The 22,737-nt window shown below is 46.9% G+C and overlaps 2 protein-coding genes across 11 annotated transcripts in view; one reads left to right on the top strand and one right to left on the bottom strand.

The window, feature by feature from the left end:
- The window catches only part of PPP1R13B (protein phosphatase 1 regulatory subunit 13B), a 70,535-nt gene extending 63,512 nt beyond the window's left edge, over positions 1-7,023 (top strand). For all 7 annotated transcript variants that reach the window (XM_061998899.1, XM_061998901.1, XM_061998900.1 and 4 more), the window contains 6 exons: positions 115-881; positions 2,381-2,518; positions 2,607-2,740; positions 3,428-3,594; positions 4,444-4,643; positions 5,493-7,023. In XM_061998899.1, coding sequence (XP_061854883.1) covers positions 115-881; positions 2,381-2,518; positions 2,607-2,740; positions 3,428-3,594; positions 4,444-4,643; positions 5,493-5,534 — 1,448 coding nt within the window. In that variant the 3' untranslated portion in view covers positions 5,535-7,023. The remainder of the gene's footprint in view (positions 1-114; positions 882-2,380; positions 2,519-2,606; positions 2,741-3,427; positions 3,595-4,443; positions 4,644-5,492) is intronic.
- On the bottom strand, positions 6,717-22,312 carry ZFYVE21 (zinc finger FYVE-type containing 21). 4 transcript variants are annotated; one of them, XR_009818989.1, is made up of 8 exons: positions 22,136-22,312; positions 16,834-16,884; positions 14,712-14,880; positions 13,174-13,249; positions 12,383-12,474; positions 9,969-10,111; positions 7,297-8,516; positions 6,719-7,158 (listed from the first exon to the last, which is right to left on the bottom strand). XR_009818989.1 is itself a non-coding variant. In XM_061998905.1 (7 exons), exons 1-7 carry the CDS (start codon positions 22,265-22,267, stop codon positions 8,481-8,483), a joined length of 699 nt encoding a protein of 232 aa, XP_061854889.1. In that variant the 5' UTR covers positions 22,268-22,312; the 3' UTR covers positions 6,717-8,480. The 4 variants fall into 4 exon arrangements, 2 of the variants coding, with proteins under 2 accessions (XP_061854889.1, XP_061854890.1); XR_009818988.1 differs by having other exon boundaries at positions 6,719-7,209; XM_061998905.1 differs by having other exon boundaries at positions 6,717-8,516.
- Positions 22,313-22,737: the final 425 nt, after the last annotated feature.

The following is a 22,737-nucleotide window of genomic DNA, read 5'->3' on the forward strand; positions in this document are numbered from 1 at the left end:
ACTGTACTAGTGTCAAGCTATTAGCAACAGAGACATGTGATACAGGATTCATTTGCAAGTATTTTGTTATTTGAGAACAGTTCTTAAAGTGTTCCCCATCTTTCTTTTCTTCAGTTTATGGAAAACCTGTATTACAATCTGGTTCAACTTCTCCCTCACCCCTGCCGTTCCTTCATGGTTCTTTGCCTGCCCAGACTTCTTCACAGCCACAGTCACAGCCTCAGACTGAGGTCTCTGAGAAAGATCAAGAACTGGAAAGTGCTCCACCACCCAGTGAAAACAGCAACGTGGAAAACATTCCTCGCCCCCTCAGCCCTACTAAGCTCACACCTATTGTGCATTCACCCCTACGATATCAAAGTGACGCTGACCTTGAAGCCCTGAGAAGGAAACTGGCCAATGCTCCTCGGCCGCTGAAGAAGCGCAGTTCCATCACTGAGCCAGAAGGCCCCAGTGGGCCAAACATACAAAAACTGCTCTATCAGCGCTTTAATACCCTTGCTGGGGGAATAGAAAGTGCTCCTTTTTATCAGCCAAGCAATCCCCAGGACTTCATAGGCATCTTAGCTGATGTTGATAATGGTAACACCAGCACCAATGGCAATATTGAAGAGCCTATTTCCGTGCACCCTACAGTTCCTCTTCCTGATGAGCCGCCCCTTTCCTCAGATGCCAACGATAATGAATTACCTTCTCCTGCTACCGAGGAACTGATAAGCACTGAAACCACAAATCAAACATCTGAGACGACTGAAGATAACAACAACAACCCTGCTATAGTTCCTTCCACTGAACAGTCACCCAGCCCCACGCCCGAGGTCAGCTCTCCAGTGGAAGATGAAGCTCCTTTGCCACCTGCTGTTCCTCCTCTGCTTCCTCCAGTAAGTAACAAAGCAAAAAGACAACTTTGTGAACTATAGAACTAGCTGTGCTTAAGCCCAACTGGAAGCTGGTAAGCTTATGCTAAATGGTATGTTTGCACTTAGTTTCATCATAGTAAAGAAAACCAGGAGGGCTCCAAGGGCAATTCTGATGGATTCCTTTCTTGATTGTTGTAGCTATTGAATGTGGAAGATAGGCAGTAGGGAGTTGTGTGTGTGCTTCAGGCTGTAGGGCTTCTTTTGGGATGTACTGTTGTTGTAGAACTCACTCTGCAATCTGAGATTCCATTAAAACACTTGGTTTTGTATGAAATTAAGCAATGCCTTAGTTTCTAAGGGGGGAGCTTTGGAATTTGCAGCCAAGCTGAGATAGCTGCTCTGGGAGGAGTGCACTCCTTTTCCCTGCTCAGCAGAGATGTGAGACCAGGGCTGATACCAGCAGCAACACAGCTGACTCCTTCTGGCAGAAATGTTTTTCTAAGGGGCTTGTTGCATAATTTGAATTGCTTGCAAAGTCCCTCCTCCAGCTGCACCCAGATCTTTTCAGTACTTGTCATTACCAAAATCTACAGCATATGGAGCACTGAAAATGGGGAGAAAACTGATTTTTATTCTTAGCTGTTGATACAACTCACTTTACCATTGGTTGCAGGGAATATCTCCACTTCCTGATTGGTGCAGGGACCTTGCATTGCTCTGACAACTTAACTGCAGTGTGTGCAGGGCCTTGTGTGCATTTTCCATGAGCACAGCGGGCCAGGATACTCCTGGGAGAATGGAATATGCTAGCAACAGATCCTCCTACTGTGAGAGGTTTATTTTCCAAACTGAAATAGGGCCATAAATGAAAATAGATCTTTAGAGTGCCAGAGACTAAAAGCATTCTGTAGAAGCTGGCATTAAGGACAGTTTGGGTTGTTTTCTTCAGGAAGGTGATAAGGACACATGTGAAATACATGCCCATGAATTCACAGTATTCTCAAACCACACTTGAATGTGCTTCACATCTTGAGAATGCTGCTTCTGGTGACACCAGCTAAAGTGTCACATTAAATAGCTTAATGCTCTGTACTCTTCTTTCCCAGCCAAACTCCCAGCTGTTCAGGACAGATCTACAGCAGGTACCTTTGCTAATTGAAGGCAAAGACTCTGAGCAGCAAGTGACACTTAACTGTGTCCATAGTTTCTAGGCTAAGCAAACAGTGTCTCAGACAATCCACCAGAAACACATTCAGCTTATATTAGATACAATTAAGATAGCTCAGAAATGAGTGACTTAAGTACTTTGTGTCTTGTCCTCGCTGCCTTCAATTCAAACTGACTAAGACCTGGTAAGATAGCCAGCCTTTTGTTTGGAGACTTTTAACAGCAGCATTTTCATAGCTCTAATCACCACTGAAGGAGGATGGGATTCTTCATCTAGTTAAAAAGCAACTGCACCATTTAATACCTTTGCACCCTGAAATGACTGATGCCTTCCAACCTTCATCTCCACTCAGACAAAACGTACCAACCTGAAGAAACCAAACTCAGAAAGAACAGGCCATGGTTTGAGAGTGAAGTTCAACCCCTTGGCCCTCCTCCTAGATGCTTCTTTAGAGGGAGAATTTGATCTTGTACAACGAATCATATATGAGGTGAGCTTCTCAACAGGGGCAACTTCTTTTAAGTGCTCAAGAGGGGGGGGGGAAAACCAAGTGCTGAACTATTTTCTCTTTGGATTAGGTTGATGATCCCAGTAAACCAAATGATGAAGGTATTACACCTTTGCATAACGCAGTGTGTGCTGGCCATCACCACATAGTGAAGTTCCTGCTTGATTTTGGTGTGAATGTGAATGCAGCAGATAGTGATGGGTGGTAAGTGTCAAGATTTTTGAGTCTGAGAGAAATGTCCTTTTGATGCACATTCAACCTTCAGTTGAGTCCTGTTTTGGGAACAACTTCCTTCCCCTTTATCCCCAGCCAAGGAGTATATTCTGATCTCTAGGTGGGGAGAAACTCAGATGCAAGGTTACTCTGTGTACACTAATATCATAAAGTAAACCAGATTTTGGCTTTACTTGGTGCTATAGTTGCATTTCTTGTTCAGATGCTGAAATAACCAAGCTGTAAATAACAACTGACAAAAGTGAACTTGTTACATGGAGCTGAAACTGAAACCCACCACAGATTTCAGCCTTCTTGAGGCAGATGGAGCAGTTCTGGAGGGTTTGGAAGGGACCTTAAACCTCACTGCCCTCATCTGCTTCACTATCACCTTCTTTTACCTTTCACACTTCCTCATAGTGCAAAATATCCTTTTATACCCAACAGCTTTGAAAGCAACAACAATGGACATTTTTGCCAACATCTCCTTTATAAGGTCTGGCTTTACTGCAATCAGGTGTATCCTTGAACCCACTCCCAGTGTTTGATAGGATACATATTCCATAACCAGAAAGAACAATTTCCTTTAACAACAAGACAGTCTAAACCCTACACTGCAAAATAAACCAGGATTGATGGAAGCTCATTGTTTCACATGTGCATTTTGCTTGGTTTCAGGACACCCCTGCATTGTGCTGCTTCTTGCAATAGCGTCCATCTCTGTAAGCTACTGGTTGAATCCGGAGCAGCTATTTTTGCTTCAACTATAAGTGATATAGAAACTGCTGCAGACAAGTGTGAGGAGGTGGAAGAAGGTTATATTCAGTGCTCCCAGTTCTTGTATGGTAAGTTTTTACTCAACTTTACCAACTTGTTTAGCTTTTTTGTGTGCCTGAGCTGCAGGAAACATCTGCTTAGGCCCTAGGCTTGACAATATCCCCTGTCACCTACCTGTGCTTTCAAAATGCTAAATCCAGAACAGTCTTCTTATATTGCTCATGGTCCTTCTGCTCTTTGAATGACTTCACAGGCTCCTTCTCACATTAGAGATTTTGAAAGTTAAATTTGGCTTAATTTGAAGGAAATACTTCCATGGGGAGGTTTTGACAGTGAGTTGTCAGGTATCTTGACAGAGACCCTCCAGCTTCCAGATGCACGGGTGACCCTGCTTCTGCAGGGGGGTTGGACTGGATGATCTCTAAAGGTCCCTTCCAACCCCCACCATTCTGTGATCCTATGCACATGTATACTAATGAATAATTAACTTACAGGATGTATTTAGTTACTAAGATAAAGCTGACAAGAACAGTACCTTGACAGAGCAGACATACTCACTTTACATCAGTGGCCAGAAGCTGCATTAAAGCTGTGTGTGCCTGGCAGAGGTTTTGCTCAAACATTTGCATCACTAGTTCTGGCCTCATTTGAATAGATGATGGTGAAGTTTCTGTTGCACATGTAACAAGAGAAAAACCTCATTCTCTGCATTGGTTTAAAAGGTTCTGTAAAATTGAGGTTTATCCTGCAGTTGAGTTTCTGAAAGCATTTTCTCATGGAAGTGCTGGCAGTTGTTCATGAAATCTTGTAAGAGACGAGTCTCTGGGCCACAGTGGCCACACTAAAAGCCTCAGAGGCTTCACACTTTGTTATTGCTTTTTTATCCTCCAGCATGTTGTCTAATCTGTTCTTCCCAGGAGTGCAGGAGAAGCTGGGAGTGATGAACAAAGGAGTGGTGTATGCCCTGTGGGATTACGAAGCCCAGAACAACGACGAGCTGTCGTTCCACGAGGGCGATGCCATCACTATCCTCAGGCGCAAGGATGACAACGAGACCGACTGGTGGTGGGCTCGCCTCAACGACAAGGAAGGCTACGTGCCTAAAAATCTCCTGGGGGTAAGTTCTTCTGAAGGAACCTCCTCCCTTCTGTTTTTTATTCCCTCCTGAGGTAGGAAGACAAGATGGATCTTTGGTCAGGAGCCCTCTGTGTGCCATCGGCCTCCACCGCAAGGGAGTGGCACAAAGCCGACCTGGCCAGTCGCTGTGGCCAAAAAGTGAGGAGATGAGTGCTGGGTTCTATTTGACAAGTTACTGTATTTAGTATCATTTATGCTTTCATCTTGTTTTTTTCCCCATTTGGCCAAAATACAGGGCCTCCCTGTCACGTGTGGTGGCCTAGGAGGCAGCTTTAGCCCAGGACATTCATGCCCAGCACACAAAAGGAACATCTGAAGATGTACCAATTTAAAAGGAGAAACTGCCTCGAGGATGACAACTGCAGGCAGGGCCTTGGATGCTACTCTGAGGCCTAGTGTGAGGGACCAGGAACAGAAGGCTGCTACCATGTAGAGAGATAACAGGGCACAAAACCTGTGGGGGGAAAAAAAATCCCCTAGAGAGCAGGAAATAAGGTCTCTGTAGCACTTGCGCTCACAGAAAAGCATCCTTTGGCCGAGCCTGGGATCTTGAGCTGAATGAACCACATCATTTTTCAGAGCAGCAATTCTGCTGCTGTGGGCAGGAACAAGTCAGCCCTTGGCTTCCTCCTCATGCTGCTTAGGGCTTCATTTTTCAGATATAGCTTCCAAAAACCTCCCCCCGACCTTAATTGCCTGGCTCACCCCCCACCCCATACTTAATGACCCAGTTCCTGTTACCAAGCAGCCCGTGGTTAGAATGGCATTGATTTGTATTTCTCTTGGTCTCAGCCATGCAAAGCCTCATCTTCTTCTTCTGTTTTTACAGCTCTATCCACGAATAAAACCCAGGCAGCGAACCCTTGCTTGAGTGCAGCCGTAGCCCCGTGCAACACCGTGCTGGAAACTGGAAACCCGAGACGGACACTGGAGCCATCACTTTTTGACCATTTCACACAGAGAAGTAAAACTCTGATCCGTAGTTTTAATGGTGCTTTCTCTTGTTGAACGGACAGCATCCACGACTTCCAAGACCTGCAGTTTGTAAGCAAGGATGGTTTTTCCGTGCCCCGGCGCTGGTGAGGAGAGTCAGCCCTCCCCTGCCTGCAGCGTCGCGCCAGCTCCTGTCTGCAGCCGTGTTTGCAGTTGAAGTGCTGTGGTAGGAGCTTTTCTTGTGTTCCACGTCCTGAGGTGGCACTGGGGGGGGTGCACATACGCTGCCTTGCTTTGCTGCACTCCCACACTCACTGGCCCGGGGCAGGAGCTGGGGTGTTTTGTTCCATACCAGCAAAATACTGAGTTCTCGTTACTGCTCAGCTCTTTGGGTTCTACCACACGAGGTCTTCACCTGTTACTTGCAGAGTTAAGTAGTCACCCAAGTGTGCTGAAGGCTAGGGTTTGACCTGGTAACATGCTGTACGCTTCAATCCTAGTCAGGACACCCCCAAGGGAAGCTTCACCTAGCCTAGCACCTGCTAGTATTTGCGTTTAGAGTCAGCTAGAGAACAAAACAACAGTATCTGTACTCAAAATCCCTCCACGCTGTCACTTGGTGGTTTATTTTCTTATCATTCAGCCCATACAGCACTGGTGTTACCTCTGCTACCCTTAGAGGTTCCCCTCCCAACCCCCCCCGAGCGCGTCCGGCCTGGACAGAAGCGTTAGTACCGCACTTGCAGCAGCTGAAGGGATCCGTACGTCTGCCTGGATGGAAGTGCAATAGTTGAACAGGGTTAAGAGTCCGGGAAGGGTCATTCTGTGTCAGCTGAGGGCAGCCCCAGGAGGGCTGGAAGAAAACATGAAGGTCAGGATAGAGGTAGAGAGAGTTTTGTGTAGATGCCAAGTCAGGGAGGAGAGAGAAACGAGGTTTAGAGATGGAGTTAAGAAAGGCAATAGCTTATTTGAGGAGAGTTTCTGTGGTTCTTGGCAGCCTCCAGCTGTTGCCAAGGCAAGTTATGCAATAACTGCTCCACTACAGTGTAGTCTCAAGCAAAAAAAAAAGAGAAGAAAAACAAGCACTTCACTGGAATTGTAATTGTACATGATTTTATATACCAAAAGTATATTTTGAATTGCCCTTTCCGAGTTTTAGCCCACATTTCTTGTCATTATCTCCCATCTACCAGTATGCAACTTGATCAATTCTTCCTGTACAAGTTCTGTGTATAATTTCTCTCTTCATTTCTGCAGTGCTGTAACTTGCTTTTACCACAGGTTAGCATTAACTGTATATATCGTGGTGAAAAGTTGGAAGGGTATTATTGTTGAAGAATTTGCTCCATGACTGTGATGATTTCAGAGCCTATGATCCACGGAGTCAGAGAACATGTACATGTGCACAATAAAGTACTGCTAAGGCATGGCTGTAGTCACCACTGTTTTCATAGAGGTAGCCCCAGCTGATGTGCCTTCAGTCATCTGCTGCAGAGGAGGGTGATTCATTTGAGCCTGCTGTGTTCTGTCTTTCCACTCAAGCTTCCTCATTCGTTCACCAGCTGCACAGAAAATGACTTGCCAAACCATTTTGCAACCCTTTACACCAGTATCTGTGACAAATGTAACACTTGTCTAGACAAGCTCTCAGGGGTCCTTCACCCCCCAAGCTGACCACTGAGCCCTGTCTGCTTGCTTACCCAGGTGTTACCCAGCATAGGAGGACAGCAGGCAGAAAGACCCTTGCACAGCACCTCTGGCCAGAGGCTGCATCCCAACAGTTGAATCAATTACCAATACCTAGAACTCAAAGGAGGGTGCTGTTATAAAGTCAAAAGTTCCACTGACAGCACAAGGGGCAACGGAGACAAGCTGGAACAGCAGAGGTTCAAAGCAACACAAGGAAAAACTTCAGTGTTGAGGTGAGGGAGCACTGGCAGGGGCTGCCCAGATGGGCTGTGGAGTCTCCTTCTCTGGAGACGTTCAAACCCACCTGGATGAGTTCCTGTGTGCCCTGCTCTAGGTGCTCCTGCTCTGGCAGGGGGGTTGCACTGGATGAGCTCTCCAGGTCCCTTCCAGCCCTTGAGACTCTGTGATGCAGTTTCAGAGCTCACAGCAGAGGCCTCAGTCCCCACCATTACAGAAGTTCTAGATGATGACATTATCACCTCTTTTTTTAAATAAGTGAATTAATTTATTCAGGTTTGTACATTAAATTGTGTACAATTTCAGACAGCAGTACAGGCAGATTAACAAAAGCTGGTTACCAAAAAGAAAATACAAAACTAAACCTTATTCTGGAAGCTTCTTTCCTCCAGAGGTTCCAGTCCGAGGTCGTGTCCATCCCAGTCCCACTTGGTGAAACAGTTTATAATGAAATGTTTTACAAAACCCAAGTGATTGCTATAAAATCCTAAGGCAGGTTTTACTGTACATTGATTTGAAACATTTGGATAGAGGGAAGAACCTGAGATCTATACCCAAAAGCTATTCTCTGCAGAAGAGACAGATGCATTTGTTTGCTTTTCGGAGCAAACAGTGTCTGTGTAATTGTCACTATAAAAGTTGTGCTGTACATTAGCTGTAGTGCAGGTCACTTTCCTATTAAGTGCCAATAAAGGCTTAACAAAATATACAAAGTCTTAAAAGGTGAGGCTGTTTAAAGCATTAATTGTATACATATTGCACACTATAGTCAATACTCATGGTTCAGAAAACATACTCACATTGCAGTTGCCAGTTCTGACATCATGAACCACACTGGAATGAGAAAGGAAGGCGGCAGGGGCTGCTGGGTTAGCAGCAGGGGGTAGGCAGGGCTGGGGCTGGGGCTGGGGCTGTGGGGAGTGCTCTCTGCCCCCAGCTGGCCAACAGTTTGCTCTTCTCACTGGTCCCGAGACTCATACAGAAGTTTGGACGCCTGACACGAAGGCAAAAGGTTGTTGCGTTAACTCGAGTTTAACTTGCAGCCACCTCACCTCCTTCCTACCCCCACAAGGTTTCCTTCCAACCCAAGGCTTTAACTTCTTCCTCCCTTCTCCTCAGCCCCAGGCACTGAGTAGCATTCAGACAACAGAGTATTGTTGGAGGCTGTTCAGAGTTACTGTCAGTGCAGAACCTGAGGGCCCTGAAGATCTTGGATCAACTTAACATTTGTAAGTGCCATTTCTGATGGAAACTGCCTTGGAGAAAGGTAACAGTGATGCTCCTGAGCCTGGGGAGCTGTCTGAACAGCACACACACTTATTCTGCTCTATATTCCTCCTGCCTCCTCCTTGCAGAGTTTTGGCCAGATGTTCCATTTGTCCCAATTCAGGCTGGATGTGAGGAGGAATGTCTTTGCTGCCAGGGCTGTCAGGCATTGGAAGGGGCTGTCCAGGGAGCTGCTGGAGTCACGGTCCTTGGAGGGGTTTCAGAGCTGGGTGGGTGTTGCACTGAGGGCAATGGGCTGGTGGGTGACAGGGCTGGCACAGAGGCTGGGCTCCATGAGCTTAAAGCTCTCTGCCAGCTGCAACCATTCTATGATTCTATCCCTCAGCCCCTTCTCCCTGCACTGGCAGCAACTCACAACTGAGCCCAGCTCCTGTTCAACAGGCAAGTCGGGGTGGGGTGGGCATGAAGCTGATGGATGAAATCCTGCCTCTCCCCCCAGCTGTAGGAGGTGCAACACTTGTGAAAGATGAATTAGAACAGGCCTAAGGAAGCGCTGAACTGTGGCACAGGGCTCTACAGCCTTGGAGCACAATATGCTGAACACAGCCTGAACTGCTGGGCTTTGGGGTGCCTGGGGCTTGGCTGTAGTGATACAGAAGCAGAGACACACACTTGCATTTGTGGAGAGCTTATAAATTACTGTTCTCATGATTGATTGATCAGATGAACAAAGTTCTAGAACCAGTTGGGATGGTTTGGGTTTGTCTCCCAGAACTTTGGTTGATGGAGCTGAAGTTTCACAACCCACACAGCCCCTGGGAACAGGGACAAGACCTTCCTCACACGTTCCTGCCCCCACCTTTGTTCCTGTTTTCAAAAGGCACCAACTGCTTTGAACCTTCAGAAACCAGTAAAAACAGTTTGAGTTTAGGCTCTAAGGAGTATTTCATAATGCACATTCTTCAGTGAGCAACAAAGACCTGAAGAAGATGAAACTCTAATTGCTGCTTCCTTTCCCCTGACAACGTGTGTGGTTGGGAAACCCTCTGTAGTGCCTGTCTGCTCCAGGCACTTAGCTTCAAGCTGCAGTCACATTCACAACAGTGCTTCTGTTCTCTTAGCAACACCACCCTAAAAGTCTTACATAAACAACGACAAAACCACTCCTGAGGCTGTAGACACTCTTCAGCCTCCTCAGAGTTCTGCCTCCTCGCTTTACCTTATGCATAGCTGCCAGCCAGCTTGCTGAGAGCTTCTTGTTACAGCTGAACTCCTCGCCGGCTGTGAACTTCATCTGCGTTAGCTCCTCTGACCCCGGTGCCTTGTACTGCAGAACCATTCCTATGGCACGACTGTTGCCTCCTGGGAAGAGAAAGAAAAACTTGAACAGCAACAGGTTTTACCAAGTAAGTAACACAAATTGTAGGTAGCAAGCAGGGTTTGAAGAGGACTAGTTCATCACTCTGTTCCAAGCGCTGGTGGGAGGGAGCAGGGCTTGTGGGGCCGGGCAGGGGGACCTGCAGGCTCAGTCCTGCCTCATTCTCCCCAGCACTCACCCAGGCACAACTTGTGTAAGCATCAGGTAAAGCCATGAGCTCCACACACACCAGGAACAGCCTCATGTTAATGGGACCATGACCTCCCTTACACACCACAGTTCCGGGCTGTAGCCTGCAGTTCGTAAATGAACTACTGATGTCTGGTGTCAGAGAGGGATCCCTGCTTGATGCAGAATCTGCCTTTGCAGGCAGAAGTGCTCCAAACCTGGCAGAGGTTGGGAAAGACTAGATAACAACTGGCCAAGTCCTTTACTTCCTGAAGGAAATACGCTACAGAGGACGTTGCTCTGCCACCAGTGTGAGAGCCAGAGGTTTCATCTCTTGCTGTAGCTGCAGAAGGTGAGATAGACCAAAGCAAAAATACAGAACTGAAGCTAAAGCTTTGTTCAGAACACCACCCTGTATTGGCATTACTTGCTGAGTGATCAGCACCACACACAGAAAGACACTTTTTGCAAAGTTCTTGTTAAGAAGTGTCTGCACAAGAGGGCAAAGACAACTTCCCTTAAGCAGCCTGATCAGGAAGCCCACAAGCAGGGCTCATAAAAGTAGCTGTCTGCCCCTTCTCTAGCATAAACTGAAATACAGCTTCATCAGTCACTCTCCTGCCTTTACCTGGTCAGACTAACAGATTGAGGGACTAAGGACAGAGCAGTGGGAATCAAACACTGCAGCCTTGACCACTTTCCCACGTCTGGCATTTGGGACATTGGTGAGTTGGGAAGAACACACCTTACACAACAGGAGAGCACATTTCCTTTAAAGACGTGTGAAAACCAAGCCACTAATTAAGGGGTTTTTTTCTTCAGTGCAAAGCCTTCCTGCACAGCAGACAGGAAGAACACAAGCTGGCACAGCTCTGCTGAAGCAGGTGATGTGTGACCTTGTGTACCACTGAAGATACTACTTCTCAGCTTCTCCCTTCTAGCAAAGACTTGGCACATGTGGTCTAAAGGCCTGGAGTGTTTTAGTGCTCCAAAAAGTTACAAAACATTCATTCTGCATTTATTAAACAGACAGGAAGAAACAGACCTGAACAACTACAGATCCAGCCACAAAACAGCACTGCAGAGGAAGGAAAATGGGAGAGGAGGCGTAACAACATGCTTTGCTGAGTCATGCTCAAAGGTACATCACAAAGGTGATACCTTCAGTGATATGCTGGCTCTCCAGAAGGCTGGTGTAAGTGTGAATATCTTTTTCTACCATCAAGAAGGCAAGCAGGCAAAAAGATAAAGCAGTCAGTAGAGAAGGTGGAATTACAGGAGCATTAAGTAACTGTGCAACACATCTGGTTGAGTTGGATACCAAGACGAGGTTACTGAGGGTAACATGCTGCACTGAGTACTGCACAGCCAGCCTGGCTGATTAGACAACTCCAGCGGTGACAGAGGTGTTGCTAAAGAGCAGTTATTAAAATTCCTGACCTTGTTTGTTCTCATTTCAGTGAAATCTTATTCAAGTTCATCCTGAATAGGCTAAAATCTGGTAAGAGATGAGGCAGTAAGTAGCTGCCCTCTGATACAGATGTTACCAGTTTCCTTTGGCCACCCCTTCATCTTGAAGGAAATTAAGAGAGCAGAGTTTAATGATTTCCCCCCACCACCACCATTTCTCTCTGTTCTCACAACTCTTTGTACTAGTAAAACAGAAACCCCAGGTGGACTCTGAAATGGAAGCCACCAAAGACTAACAGTTCCCTCCTATGAGCTTTTGAATCAACAGAGGTTTGTATTTAGCCAAGAGAGAGGATCAGAACAGATGATCATAGAATGGTAGGGTTGGAAGGGACCTTTAGAGATCATCTTTAGAGATCATGATGGCCACCTTTGCTCAGGCTGATGAAGACACTCTCACATATTACAGCTGTGAGGTAATTTCTCAGTTCTTCCCCAAAATCCCCTTTACCACTTGAACAGGCTTTCACACCCTGCACTCTATTGTGAGAGCAGTTGTAACTAACATTGTTCCACCTAAGTTAGCAATAACCTAGAGGTGCACTGCCTAGCTCAAACAGGAATCACAACTTCATGTAGTTGCTTAATAGTTCACTTATAATCAGTGAAAAATTTACCTCCAGGAGTCAATCCCTCTGTAAGTATCTGAACAGTTGAAATCTGGATGATTTCGATCTCATAGTGGCTGTCTCCATCCAAAACCAGATACCTACACAACAGAAGAGAAACTTCATTTCAGTGGGGTTTTTTCTATAGTATCAAGTCCAAATAAATGGAAAAAAACCAAAACTCAAGCCCCATAATCTCTCAGGGACTGTGAATATGTTCTTTGGAGTGGGGAAGCAGAGAAACCAGGCAGGAAAAAAATTACTTTTGATTTAAGTTTTTCAACTAAGTGAAAAAAACCCCAACCCAAACACCACCAACCCTGTAGGGCAGTTTGCCAGGAGACCCTTTCAAACTATTGAAAGCATCCTCCCAAGGTCCTGAGGGAAGAAGAGGACACAGTGTGTAAAGTGCTGCAGCCAACCCAATTACAGGATGACCACGGTACTGCTTTGGCTGGGATGTTGAACAGTGGGGCTGTGTTAGAATCATTCTGAAATGTGTTTGTGCAGTGGCCACAGATTTTTCCTAGCCCTTCCTTCCTGGGATCTCCTTGTCAGCTGGCAAAGACTCTGTGCTCCAGAGGCATCACCAGTGGGCAGAGCTCCACCATTCCAACTCTTCTGATCCACGCTGCTGGTACATTCAAACAAACTTACTCCAGTAACGTCGTGTCCATCCTTTCACTCTGTTCAATCTCTCCATATCCTCACAGCCTGTTACTATATTATTACCTAATAACTTAAACATAAAAGTGCAACAATCACATAGTTTAGGAGTGCAAATTCTATCAGTCTCTCACCTCTGATTGTTGGAAAGTCGACAAACCATGAGCTCAGACTTATCCGATGTTCCCAGAGTTACAAAGAACGTAGCACCTGGAAAGAAATGCTTTAGTATTGAATGTGGAGTTTAGGAACATTCAAGTATCAAAAAGGATAACTCAGTTGTTTTACTTACTGCACCTAATACACTGGGCTGGGTGACTTAGGAGATTAATTGAGATGTTAAAAGTGATTCGCATCAGCAGAACACTCGGGTACAAAATGCTGATCTTTAATTACCGTGCTCTGAATCAGAGGATCTTTCACAACTGCTCTGTCATTTCTCCCACATGTTGTACAAAGCCAGATGACAGCCAAGATGAACCTTTCAAAAACTAGAACAGAGCTGGAGATGGCAAAACCAGGTAATTCAAGACCCTGTCCTGTCACTAAAATACACACTACTGATGCGAGCTTCAGCTCTGTGCTTAACAGAGCCAAGACCCCTCTTTGTCATTACTGAAGGCTAGCTTGGTCTTACTTTGAGGTCAATGAACTTCAGCCTTCATGTTGTGTTTCTTCCTGCTCAAAACAGCTCCTTTGACATGAGGGAAGTGCAGGGATTTGTAACTTAGAGCAGACTACACAGCTAACCACTTTATCTCCTTCCCGACGCTTGGCCTGGGAAATGACAAAGTAATACCACACAGCCTCACTAAGTGGTCTGCAGTCCCTGGCTGGCATGTGAACCTTGCAGCCTCACCCAGCTTCACATCACTGGCTCCTTCCCAGTTTCCCCACAAGGTCTCTGCCCCCTCAGCCCGGAGCCGCAGCCTGCTGCTGACCGCCACAACAGCAGCCCAGGAGGCTCAATCGCCATCTCTGACCGAGATCTGTGGCTCCACAGCAAGTCAGGAACAACTTCAGACTTGAGCTGCATGCCACACATGCAAGCAGAATGGGCTTTAAAAGAACTTTGAAGCTTAAGTTACATTACTTAAAAGCTCATTCACACCCTCGTCTGTAAAGCAAAGCTAAGAACAACTTGTGTGTTACAGCCTCCAATCGCCCTCGGAACATTCCGGCTCATCAGCCGTGTGGTTTGGCTCACCGATTCCACACCCTGGCATCATGCTGAGGGTTGAGAGCCCATCAAAAGCCACTCAGCTATCACAGAATGTTTTATAAACTGAAGACTCAAAGTTCTTTATGTAGGTGGAACACAAATGACTGCACTGCATGTAGATTTCACGCTGTGCAAAACTGACCGCTCGGGATGATCTGCCATCAGCCACAGCTTGGACAAGATCAAAGCTCACACGTGAAGCCTGAAACAAGAACTCTGTCTTGTTAGAAAATATTAAAATACATTAAATAAGGATGAAAAACGCTTTGGAGAGTAACAGGGATATGGCTAAAAGATGCACCCTTAAGATACGTGTGCCAAGAACACACATCCGTTCTCAGAGGAGTTAAAAATACCTTTGTCTTCACAAGAGGCACTGCTCTTGCTGTTTATCAGATGTGAGGAAGTACAGAGGAGCTCAAACAGCACACACCTGCATTCAGTCCTTACCATTCATCAGCACTTTAAGCTGTTTGTCATAAAACTCTGCTTCTTTCTGGGAGACGAGGGCACATTCAGCACACTGGCGCACGGGGTCCACGAAGCACATGCGAGGCAGAGGCACTTTTTTACTGCAGCACTTGTCACAGAAACACTTCCCACATCTTCGGCAGTGATGCTGAGCAGAAGAGAACAGTTGGTTTGTTTATTTACAAAGGAAACTATTAGGGAATCATTTGCTGAAGTTACTACGTTAGATACCCTCCCATAAATCCTTTCCATTACTGTCAATAACGACACGAGGGAAGAGTTGTTTCTAGGTCCCACTGCCAAGCAAAGACTTCAACTGGAGGTCTGATTCTTCTCCCTTTAAAACTTTATCCTCAAGTTTCTCTTAAGATAAAAATCTCAAGATCAAAATCTTCATTCTTAAAACCCTAAGGCTCTTTCTCTATCAGAGATCCCAGGCAGTGCAGAACAAACCCAGTCAAGTTGCAAAATCAGAACTAGTCTTGCAAAGTGTTTCGTAGCTACTAAACCTGCAACAAGTGGCTTGTGCTCCAAATCCCTGCTGGGGTGTGACAGTCCCAGCCAGCCTTCCTGGTGCCAGTTCTCACATCATGTATTCCCAGGCAAGCAGGAACTGATGTGTGGCTCAAAGCAAGTTTCAACAGTTGGATACAAGGAACTGATATGCTGCAGCTTTGGTCAGTGTTGGGCTTTCCTTCCAAATGTTAGGCAAAATTCTCTGGAGTACCTGTTTCCCAGGGCTACCTCCATTTACTTCCCAAAGCTAGCTGGAGGAAAACACAGCTGTCTAATGAATTAGCACTTCCCAACCAAAACACTCCAGCCAAGCACCCACTCTGCTCTCAACCCATCCAACTGAAAGGTCAAGGAGGAAGTAGGAAAAAATACACTCTGTGACTGAGAGGAAGTAGGGAGAGAGGTGCTGATCCCTTCTCCCTGGGATCCCATGATGGAACACGTAGGAACGGCTCAAAGCTGCATCAGGGGAGGTTCAGACTGGACATTAGGAAGTGTTTCTTTACCAGGAAAGTGGTCAAACAGTGGAACAGGTTTCCTGGAGGGATGGTCGATGCCCCAAGCCTGTCAGTGGTAAAGAGCATTTGGACAATGCCCTTAACAACATGCTTTAACTTCTGGTCAGCCCTGAGGTGGTCAGGCAGTTGGACTGGATGATCACTCTAAGTCCCTTCCAGCTGAAATAGTCTAGTCTATTCTAGGATCACTAACTGACAACCTAATGCTCTTCTGGCCTCCTGCAAATACACACCTCTCTGGTGTAAGAGATTTGCATGCCTGCTTTAAATTCCCCCCCCTCCCTCCAAAAGGTAAATCAAAATATATCAACTACGTCAGTGCACAAGCCACACTTCCACATCACTCCACGGTCACAAGCACACACTAAGAGCATGTCAGTGTAGTTACAGAAAGAAAATACTCCCTGCTAAAAACCAGTGCTGGCCTTTTTTGGGAGGCTGGTTCCCCTCAGCATGCAGAAGCCCAGTATCAGCAGAAGTTTGACAGCAGCGTTCTGCATGCCAGCACACGTTCCACAGCGACCTCAACTGTAATGTCAGCGCTCTCTCTCCACACAGTGAGCCTAACTATGGCTCACAGCAATCAAGGTGGTTTATACCTTCTACTTGAATCAGGAATTCCCTTCTCCAAACGTGAGACAAGCCCTGGTTTGGAGCAGCAGGAGAATCTCAGGTCTGGATCTCTGCATTTAAGCAGCACGGTTCTTTAGTGAAGGTTAGAATCCATTACAGCCCAAAACATTTTTGCTTACGTTCCCACAACTCATTTCATCTCCCCAGACACAACTGAATTGGTTGATTTGGTTGCAGTACTGATGCTAACAGCCCACTCCAGCGTTGAGTTCCTCTGACTCCCCCTTTGAACATAAACCCTGTTGCATACCCAGTAATTTGGAAACCCCCCAAAGTACGTGTTACACGTTGAGCAATGAGGAGACTTCCAAAGAAACAGAACAAAAAGGCCCTCAGCTCAGGAAAGGCAGAGCAGAAAGAAAAGCGAGTCAAAGTTACATCAGACTTTCCATGCTGCAACAGTCAATGTTTCACATTTCATGGACTTCTCTTACCTTTCTAGTTATGAAGTCAAATTTTGTGTCACACTGCATGCATCTTGAGCACTGGAAAATACAAACTGAGATTAATCTACAAGATTTCTAAGCCTTTAATCCTACCATGCTCAAAGATTGAGCTTTAGATTACTCTCTAAAAAGAAACACCTCCAACAATCTTCCACCCTTTTATCTTTTCACCATTTAATACCGATGTAGCAAAATGCCATCGCCTCCGTTTGTAAGAGGAAGCTGCCAACTGATCCATCCCAAGGAATACTGCATCTTGTCAGCAGTCAAAACTACATCTCAGATCCTTATCACCCTGAGTTCTGTTTGGCTACCCAGTCATCTGTTCCAGAATCAACTGCTTTTATCTAAGCTGTCATCCTCACCGTACGCTCTGGTGACTCTCCAAAACATTGTTTACGTATTTCATCGCTCTCCATACTTACACAGTTGGGAAACATACTAGGAGGTACTTGTTTTGCTTCCAAGCCACTAAGACTTTTTATTCCAGCTACAAAATGTCACTTCCTGAAATACCTCCTTCCTAAAACAAGCTGACGCCCACACTCCTCCCAAAAGCAGAGCCAGGGGAAAAAAAGGGGAAGTTTCTCTCTCTCTCTACTAAGCAGAGTTTCAGGGGTAACAGCTTGGAGTTTCTGCACCAACAGAAGTCATCAGTGATTGTTAGACAATTCACATTTTCTGTATGGAAAGTCACTTCCCAAAGGGCTGTTAGATCAATGGATTGTCAACAAGGCTTTACCTATTTTTACGCACCATATCAGAAAGTCCCTCTCCAAGGCTTATAATGCAATTGTCACAGAGTCACAGAATCTCAAGGGCTGGAAGGGACCTTTAGACATCACCCAGTGCAACCCCCCTGCCAGAGCAGGATCACCTAGAGCAGGGCACACAGGAACCTGTCCAGGGGAGTTTGGAATGTTTCCAGAGGAGGAGACTCAACTATCTGCAAATACGAATGCAAAATGACGCTCCATGGCTGAATGAGGAGAACGTGGTTAGATCCTGAAGTAATTTTAAGGCTCTACAAAGACCTCAATGCATGCTACCTCAGACTACAGCACAATGTCAGCTTATAAACATGCCCAAAACCGAGCAGCTGCTATTTACCAAGCACAAGGAAACCACCAACTGCCTTTCCTTAACATATTTCAATCATTAACCCTTATCTTCTATCAATTCCTTCAGGTTACAACAGCTCTTGTCACCTATTTTGGGGACTTCTGCTTTAGCAGGTACCCAGTCACTGGCACAAGTTGAACAACCATAACCAAGGAAATGTTACAGCAGCTGAATTAAAATCCCCCTAGAAACTTGTCATGTTCTTTTGAAGGCTGCAAAGAATTTGCAGTAGTTTAAGTGAAGTTTTCTGATGCCTAAATAGAGCTTTAACAAATTGAGAGTAACTGTAGTCACTCTAATGAACCACAAATACCTGCTTGTATTGTTACAATAAGCTACGTGTTTCCAAGTCCCCCACAAAAGGGAACTGGAAGCCTTCCTGTATTGTTTCAAGTAACACACAGAATTAAGGCATCCAGCTGCCTCTTTTCATAATGGCTCTAGAAAAGCTTATTCTGACATTCACTGATGAACAGGCTTCAGCATAAAGCAACTTCAGCATTCCCAAACTTTCACCCCTGTCACAAGTTGTACTCTACAGCAAATACTGTGTTTTACTCTACACTGAACATGATTTAGTGTTTCAGTTTCTGACATATGTAGTTCACAGCTTATCTGAGAGCTGGCATATTTGGGTATGTTTTCACTTTCCAGGAGTCTCACTCATTTCCTTCATGCAATCATGTTTGGGGGTTTTATTTGGTCAGACACCACAAACTAGGGAGGAAAAAAAACCCAAAACACTGTTCTAGATCCTATTCTAAAGAGATTTCATACACAATGTTATGCTAAACATTCAAGTTGCTATTCAGGAAGGAGCAAAGTTGAAGTTATCCATCCTCTTCTTTAAACAAGACTTGGAGAAAAATAGTTCTGCATTCCAGACCCACCATGGTAACAAGTGAATCCATTTGTGTAATAGCAATCTCTACTTTGCCTGGGACAAAGATGCTCTATTGAGGAGCATCTTGAAAGGTGATCCTGTCAAGGATTCATCCTGTTCATCCATATGTTGACATAAACAGAGTGTGTGTGGACTGAATTAAGCTTTTACTGCTTGAAGGGGGTTTAATCACGTTTACAGAGAATGAAATGAGACCTTTGAGTTACTTTTCACCTCTCCCAGTTCCAGGCTTTTTAAAACTCATGCAAATCTGGGGGGTTTTTTGTCAAGTAGAAACAAAAAGATAGGAAATAAGCAACTAAATAAAAATGCCTGTCACGAGTCACTGTCATTTCACACACACTCACCCCACCACCAGCACAGCCAGCAGACTGCTTCACATAGCAAGAGGAAAACGGAAGGACATCCAACAGCTGCTGGACCTTGGTATTAGTTTATAAATACTCAGAGCAAGTTTATTGCAGAGTGGAAATTCTCATGCATTTGCTGCAGTGTGGCACTGGATTTGCATAACACTTTGGATCCAGCCAGAGGGGCAGATGACTGTAGGTGAACAGGAAGCTATAGTTACACTTCACATGCTTTATTTGCATCTACAAAGTGATTCAAGAAGTGATGCAAGGTAACACCTGGTTGAGCTCGTTAAAACAACTAACTTTTGCAAACGCCAAAGTTCACAAGCTCATCAAGTCACACCTTGTAACACACTCGCTGAAAACAGGCGATGCCCGAGTGGGAAACACCCCGGCGCAAACTCAGGACGGGCACGGCTCACGGTGCTTGCCGAGAATTCAATGTGCAGGGCTAATTCATTCCCCGGGCTGCAGCAGCTTGCCAGCGATGCAAGCACAGTTCTGCCACACCACCGACTCAGAGCCTGAGCCAACAGCAGATCCAGCTGCTGACTCCCCTCCCACAGCCTTCCCGGAGCCCCAGGGAATCCCTGCCGCATCTGTGAGCCTAAAGCTGAGGCACACAGTGTTCCTCAGCCACAGAAAGATCTGGTGCACAGCTGGATGTCACGAGGTTTGGCCACCTCTGCATTCAAACACACACATTTCACTTAATTTCTAGTCCAAGACTTCCTTGGTAGGAACATCATCACTTGAGCTCTGCTGGTGATTAACAGAGAAGTCCTGGGTTAGACAAGGCCCATGCAGTGACCAACACCTTCTCAAGTTGAATGACACTGGGCACAAATCTTCACTGTATTGTCCACCTCAACTTACTATTTGCATTAGAAATAAGAGTACCAAAAAGAAAGTCTTCTGCAGTCCTGCCTCAGTGGTACACTTCAAACTCCTCCAAACAGCTGTCTAATCTTGTGGCATGACATTAAGAAACCTGAAATACATTTTGATGTTACATAAGTTGGGCAAAACTATTAACTGCCATCATTTTCGGGTGTATTTACTTATAGAAAATAAGCCAGTAGACTCTTCCTGCAGTAGAAGAGCAAAGCTGCTGAGTTTGTGTGTTACTGGTGTATCTGAAAAGCCAGGTTAACATTTGCTCATCCTGAGCTCTTGGCCTGGACAAAGAATAGAGGTTTTTTTTAATTACATCTGACATGGTAAGAAGAGTAACAGCCCTTGGTGAATTCATTAACTAGACAATACTACTGTTTGAACTCCGTTTTTATAAGCTCCTCTGTGTATCATATGAGTCTATCTGTATATTTCATACCAGCTTTATTCAAGGCAAAGTTTGTAACATACTTGATCAGTCAAAGGGATGTCAGACCTTCAATACACTTTACTAAATCCAATAAAAGAACAATCACAGAATCACAGAATGGTAGGGGTTGGAAGGGACCTTTAGAGCTCATCCAGACCAACTCCCCTTCAGAAGCAGCTCCCACCTAGATCAGGTCACACAGGAACGTGTCCAGGTGGGTTTTGAAGACCTCCAGAGCAGGAGCCTCCACACCCTCCCTGGGCAGCCTGTGCCAGGGCTCCCTCACCTCAACACTCAAGTAGTTTTTCCTTATGTTTAAGTGAACTTTTGTGTTCCAGCTTCTTCCCATCACCCCTTGTCATGTCACTGGGTATAACAAAGTGCTGCCCCAACCTCCTGACACCCACCAGTGAGATATTTGTAACTGTTAATGAGATCCCCCCTCAGCCTCTCTTCTCCAGGCTAAAACATGCTAATGTTTGACAATGTTTTGAGGATGACAACCACGATGCCAGGAATCAGGTTTCCAGGCACAGCAAGACACGGCTGCAGCAAAAGGAGACTCCAGGCAAACAAACCATCACTTGCACAACAACTGCTCAGACTTTGGTACGAGCTCCCTGATAAACACACACCCTGTCTGCAACACACCCGTGGTGCCAGCTGAGTGGCAGCCCCAGGGAGCTGAGCCCTGACGCCCTCACACCATACTTTGCTCTGGTCACAGAACGTTTTCTGTCCCCACGCTTCACAGAAGGCAGATAACCAGCTGCCACCAATGACAAGGAGTATTTTTGTTACTTACAGAGTATGAAAGAGGATGACTGGAGAAAACACACACAGGGTATCTCAGCACACTGCTTGTTTAGAGTAAGTCACAGAAGTCACTTTCCAACAAAGGGCTGTTTGGACAGAACTAGCAACTGACTTAGCCATGCACCTCAGGCCAGTGAAGGTCAGCCTGAGCTGCAGTAGCTACGCTGGCAGGGTGAGTCTCCACGACTACGACTTTCACACATAAGTTTTTGCCTCAAGAGACAGCAGGCAGGGGCAACATTTTCTTCCTCATTCCTAACCAAGCAGGACATAGCGTTCCCACACAAACCGGACCAACCGTGTCAGTGTCTGTCAAAGAACGGCTTTCCTCAACGACTGCCTGCTTCGAGTCCGGCGCATCTGCAACCCGAACCGCAGTCACGTTTGGACGCGCTGGCACGCCTCCAGGCCACGGAACTCCGGCAGTACACAAACAAGCAAGCGATTCATTCCCCGCTGTATCAGCACCGTGTGCCACACCGCGCCCAGGGGCTCGCAAAGCGACGCGGCCTGAAGCGGTGTAAGTTATCCGACAGGCATTCAGCGCCGCGGCCGTTCGCCCGGCAGCCAGAGCGCTGCGGTGCCTCGCGTCGTGCCTCCTTCAGTCAACGCGCTCTTCAGAATCACCCTTACAAGCGCTCGCAGGGAACGCTTCACCAGCCGCCGGCGCTGCCCCTGGAACGCCTCCAGCCCCTCGCCGAGGGCCGCACACCGCTGAGCGCAGGGCGACGGCCGCGTCCCTGCCGCGCCGAGTGACCCCATCACACATACCTCCTTGTCAGGCACCCAGGGCGGCTCGTCCAAGCCGAAGGGGCTGCGTGCGGAGCGGTGCTCGGGCACCATGCGCAGCCCGCTGGGCGAGCGCACCAGCTTCTTGGCGTCGCGGGCCTCGCCGCCCGACATCTTCCCCTCAAACTCCGCCGCCGCGCCGCGCCTCGCCCGCCCGGGACTGACGGCGCCGCCGCCCAATGGCCGCCCGCGCCTACGGAACGGGCGCAGCCGCGGGCCAATGGGAAGCGAGGAACCGAAAGTCCCCGCCCACCCTCCTCCAGACACCCAATAGAACGCCGACACTGGACTTTCCAGCCAATCGTGTGTCGCTTGGGGGTTTAAAGCTCGCGTGTTATTCCTCCCCCGCCCCGCTGCGGGCGCTCCACGCGCATGCGCGAAGGAACGGCCCCCCCCCTTCCCCCGCAACCCGGAAGCGAAGGGCGGGCGCGCCTCAGCCACGCCCCCGCGTTCCGCCTCCGAGGAGCCGCGACAGCCACCGAGCGAGCAGAGCCGCGGGGACGGCGGGCTCCAGCCGGCCGCGGGCAGCGGCTCCGCGCAGGCCTCGCGCGTGGAGGGGCAGCGCCCGCCCGGATCGTTACCGG

Source organism: Colius striatus, chromosome 6, assembly GCF_028858725.1.
Source record: "Colius striatus isolate bColStr4 chromosome 6, bColStr4.1.hap1, whole genome shotgun sequence".
NCBI classification, from domain to species: Eukaryota; Metazoa; Chordata; class Aves; order Coliiformes; family Coliidae; genus Colius; species Colius striatus.

Bases quoted from the DNA above. Each gene is read 5' to 3' on its own strand.
- ZFYVE21 (XM_061998905.1), bottom strand. From the start codon at position 22,267: ATGTCGGGCGGCGAGGCCCGCGACGCCAAGAAGCTGGTGCGCTCGCCC. The intron at 12,475-13,173 runs GTGAGAGACTGA...TCTGTTGTGTAG, and splicing joins CGACTTTCCAACAATCAGAG to GTATCTGGTTTTGGATGGAG. The intron at 10,112-12,382 runs GTAAATTTTTCA...TTCTCTTCCCAG, and splicing joins AGAGGGATTGACTCCTGGAG to GAGGCAACAGTCGTGCCATA.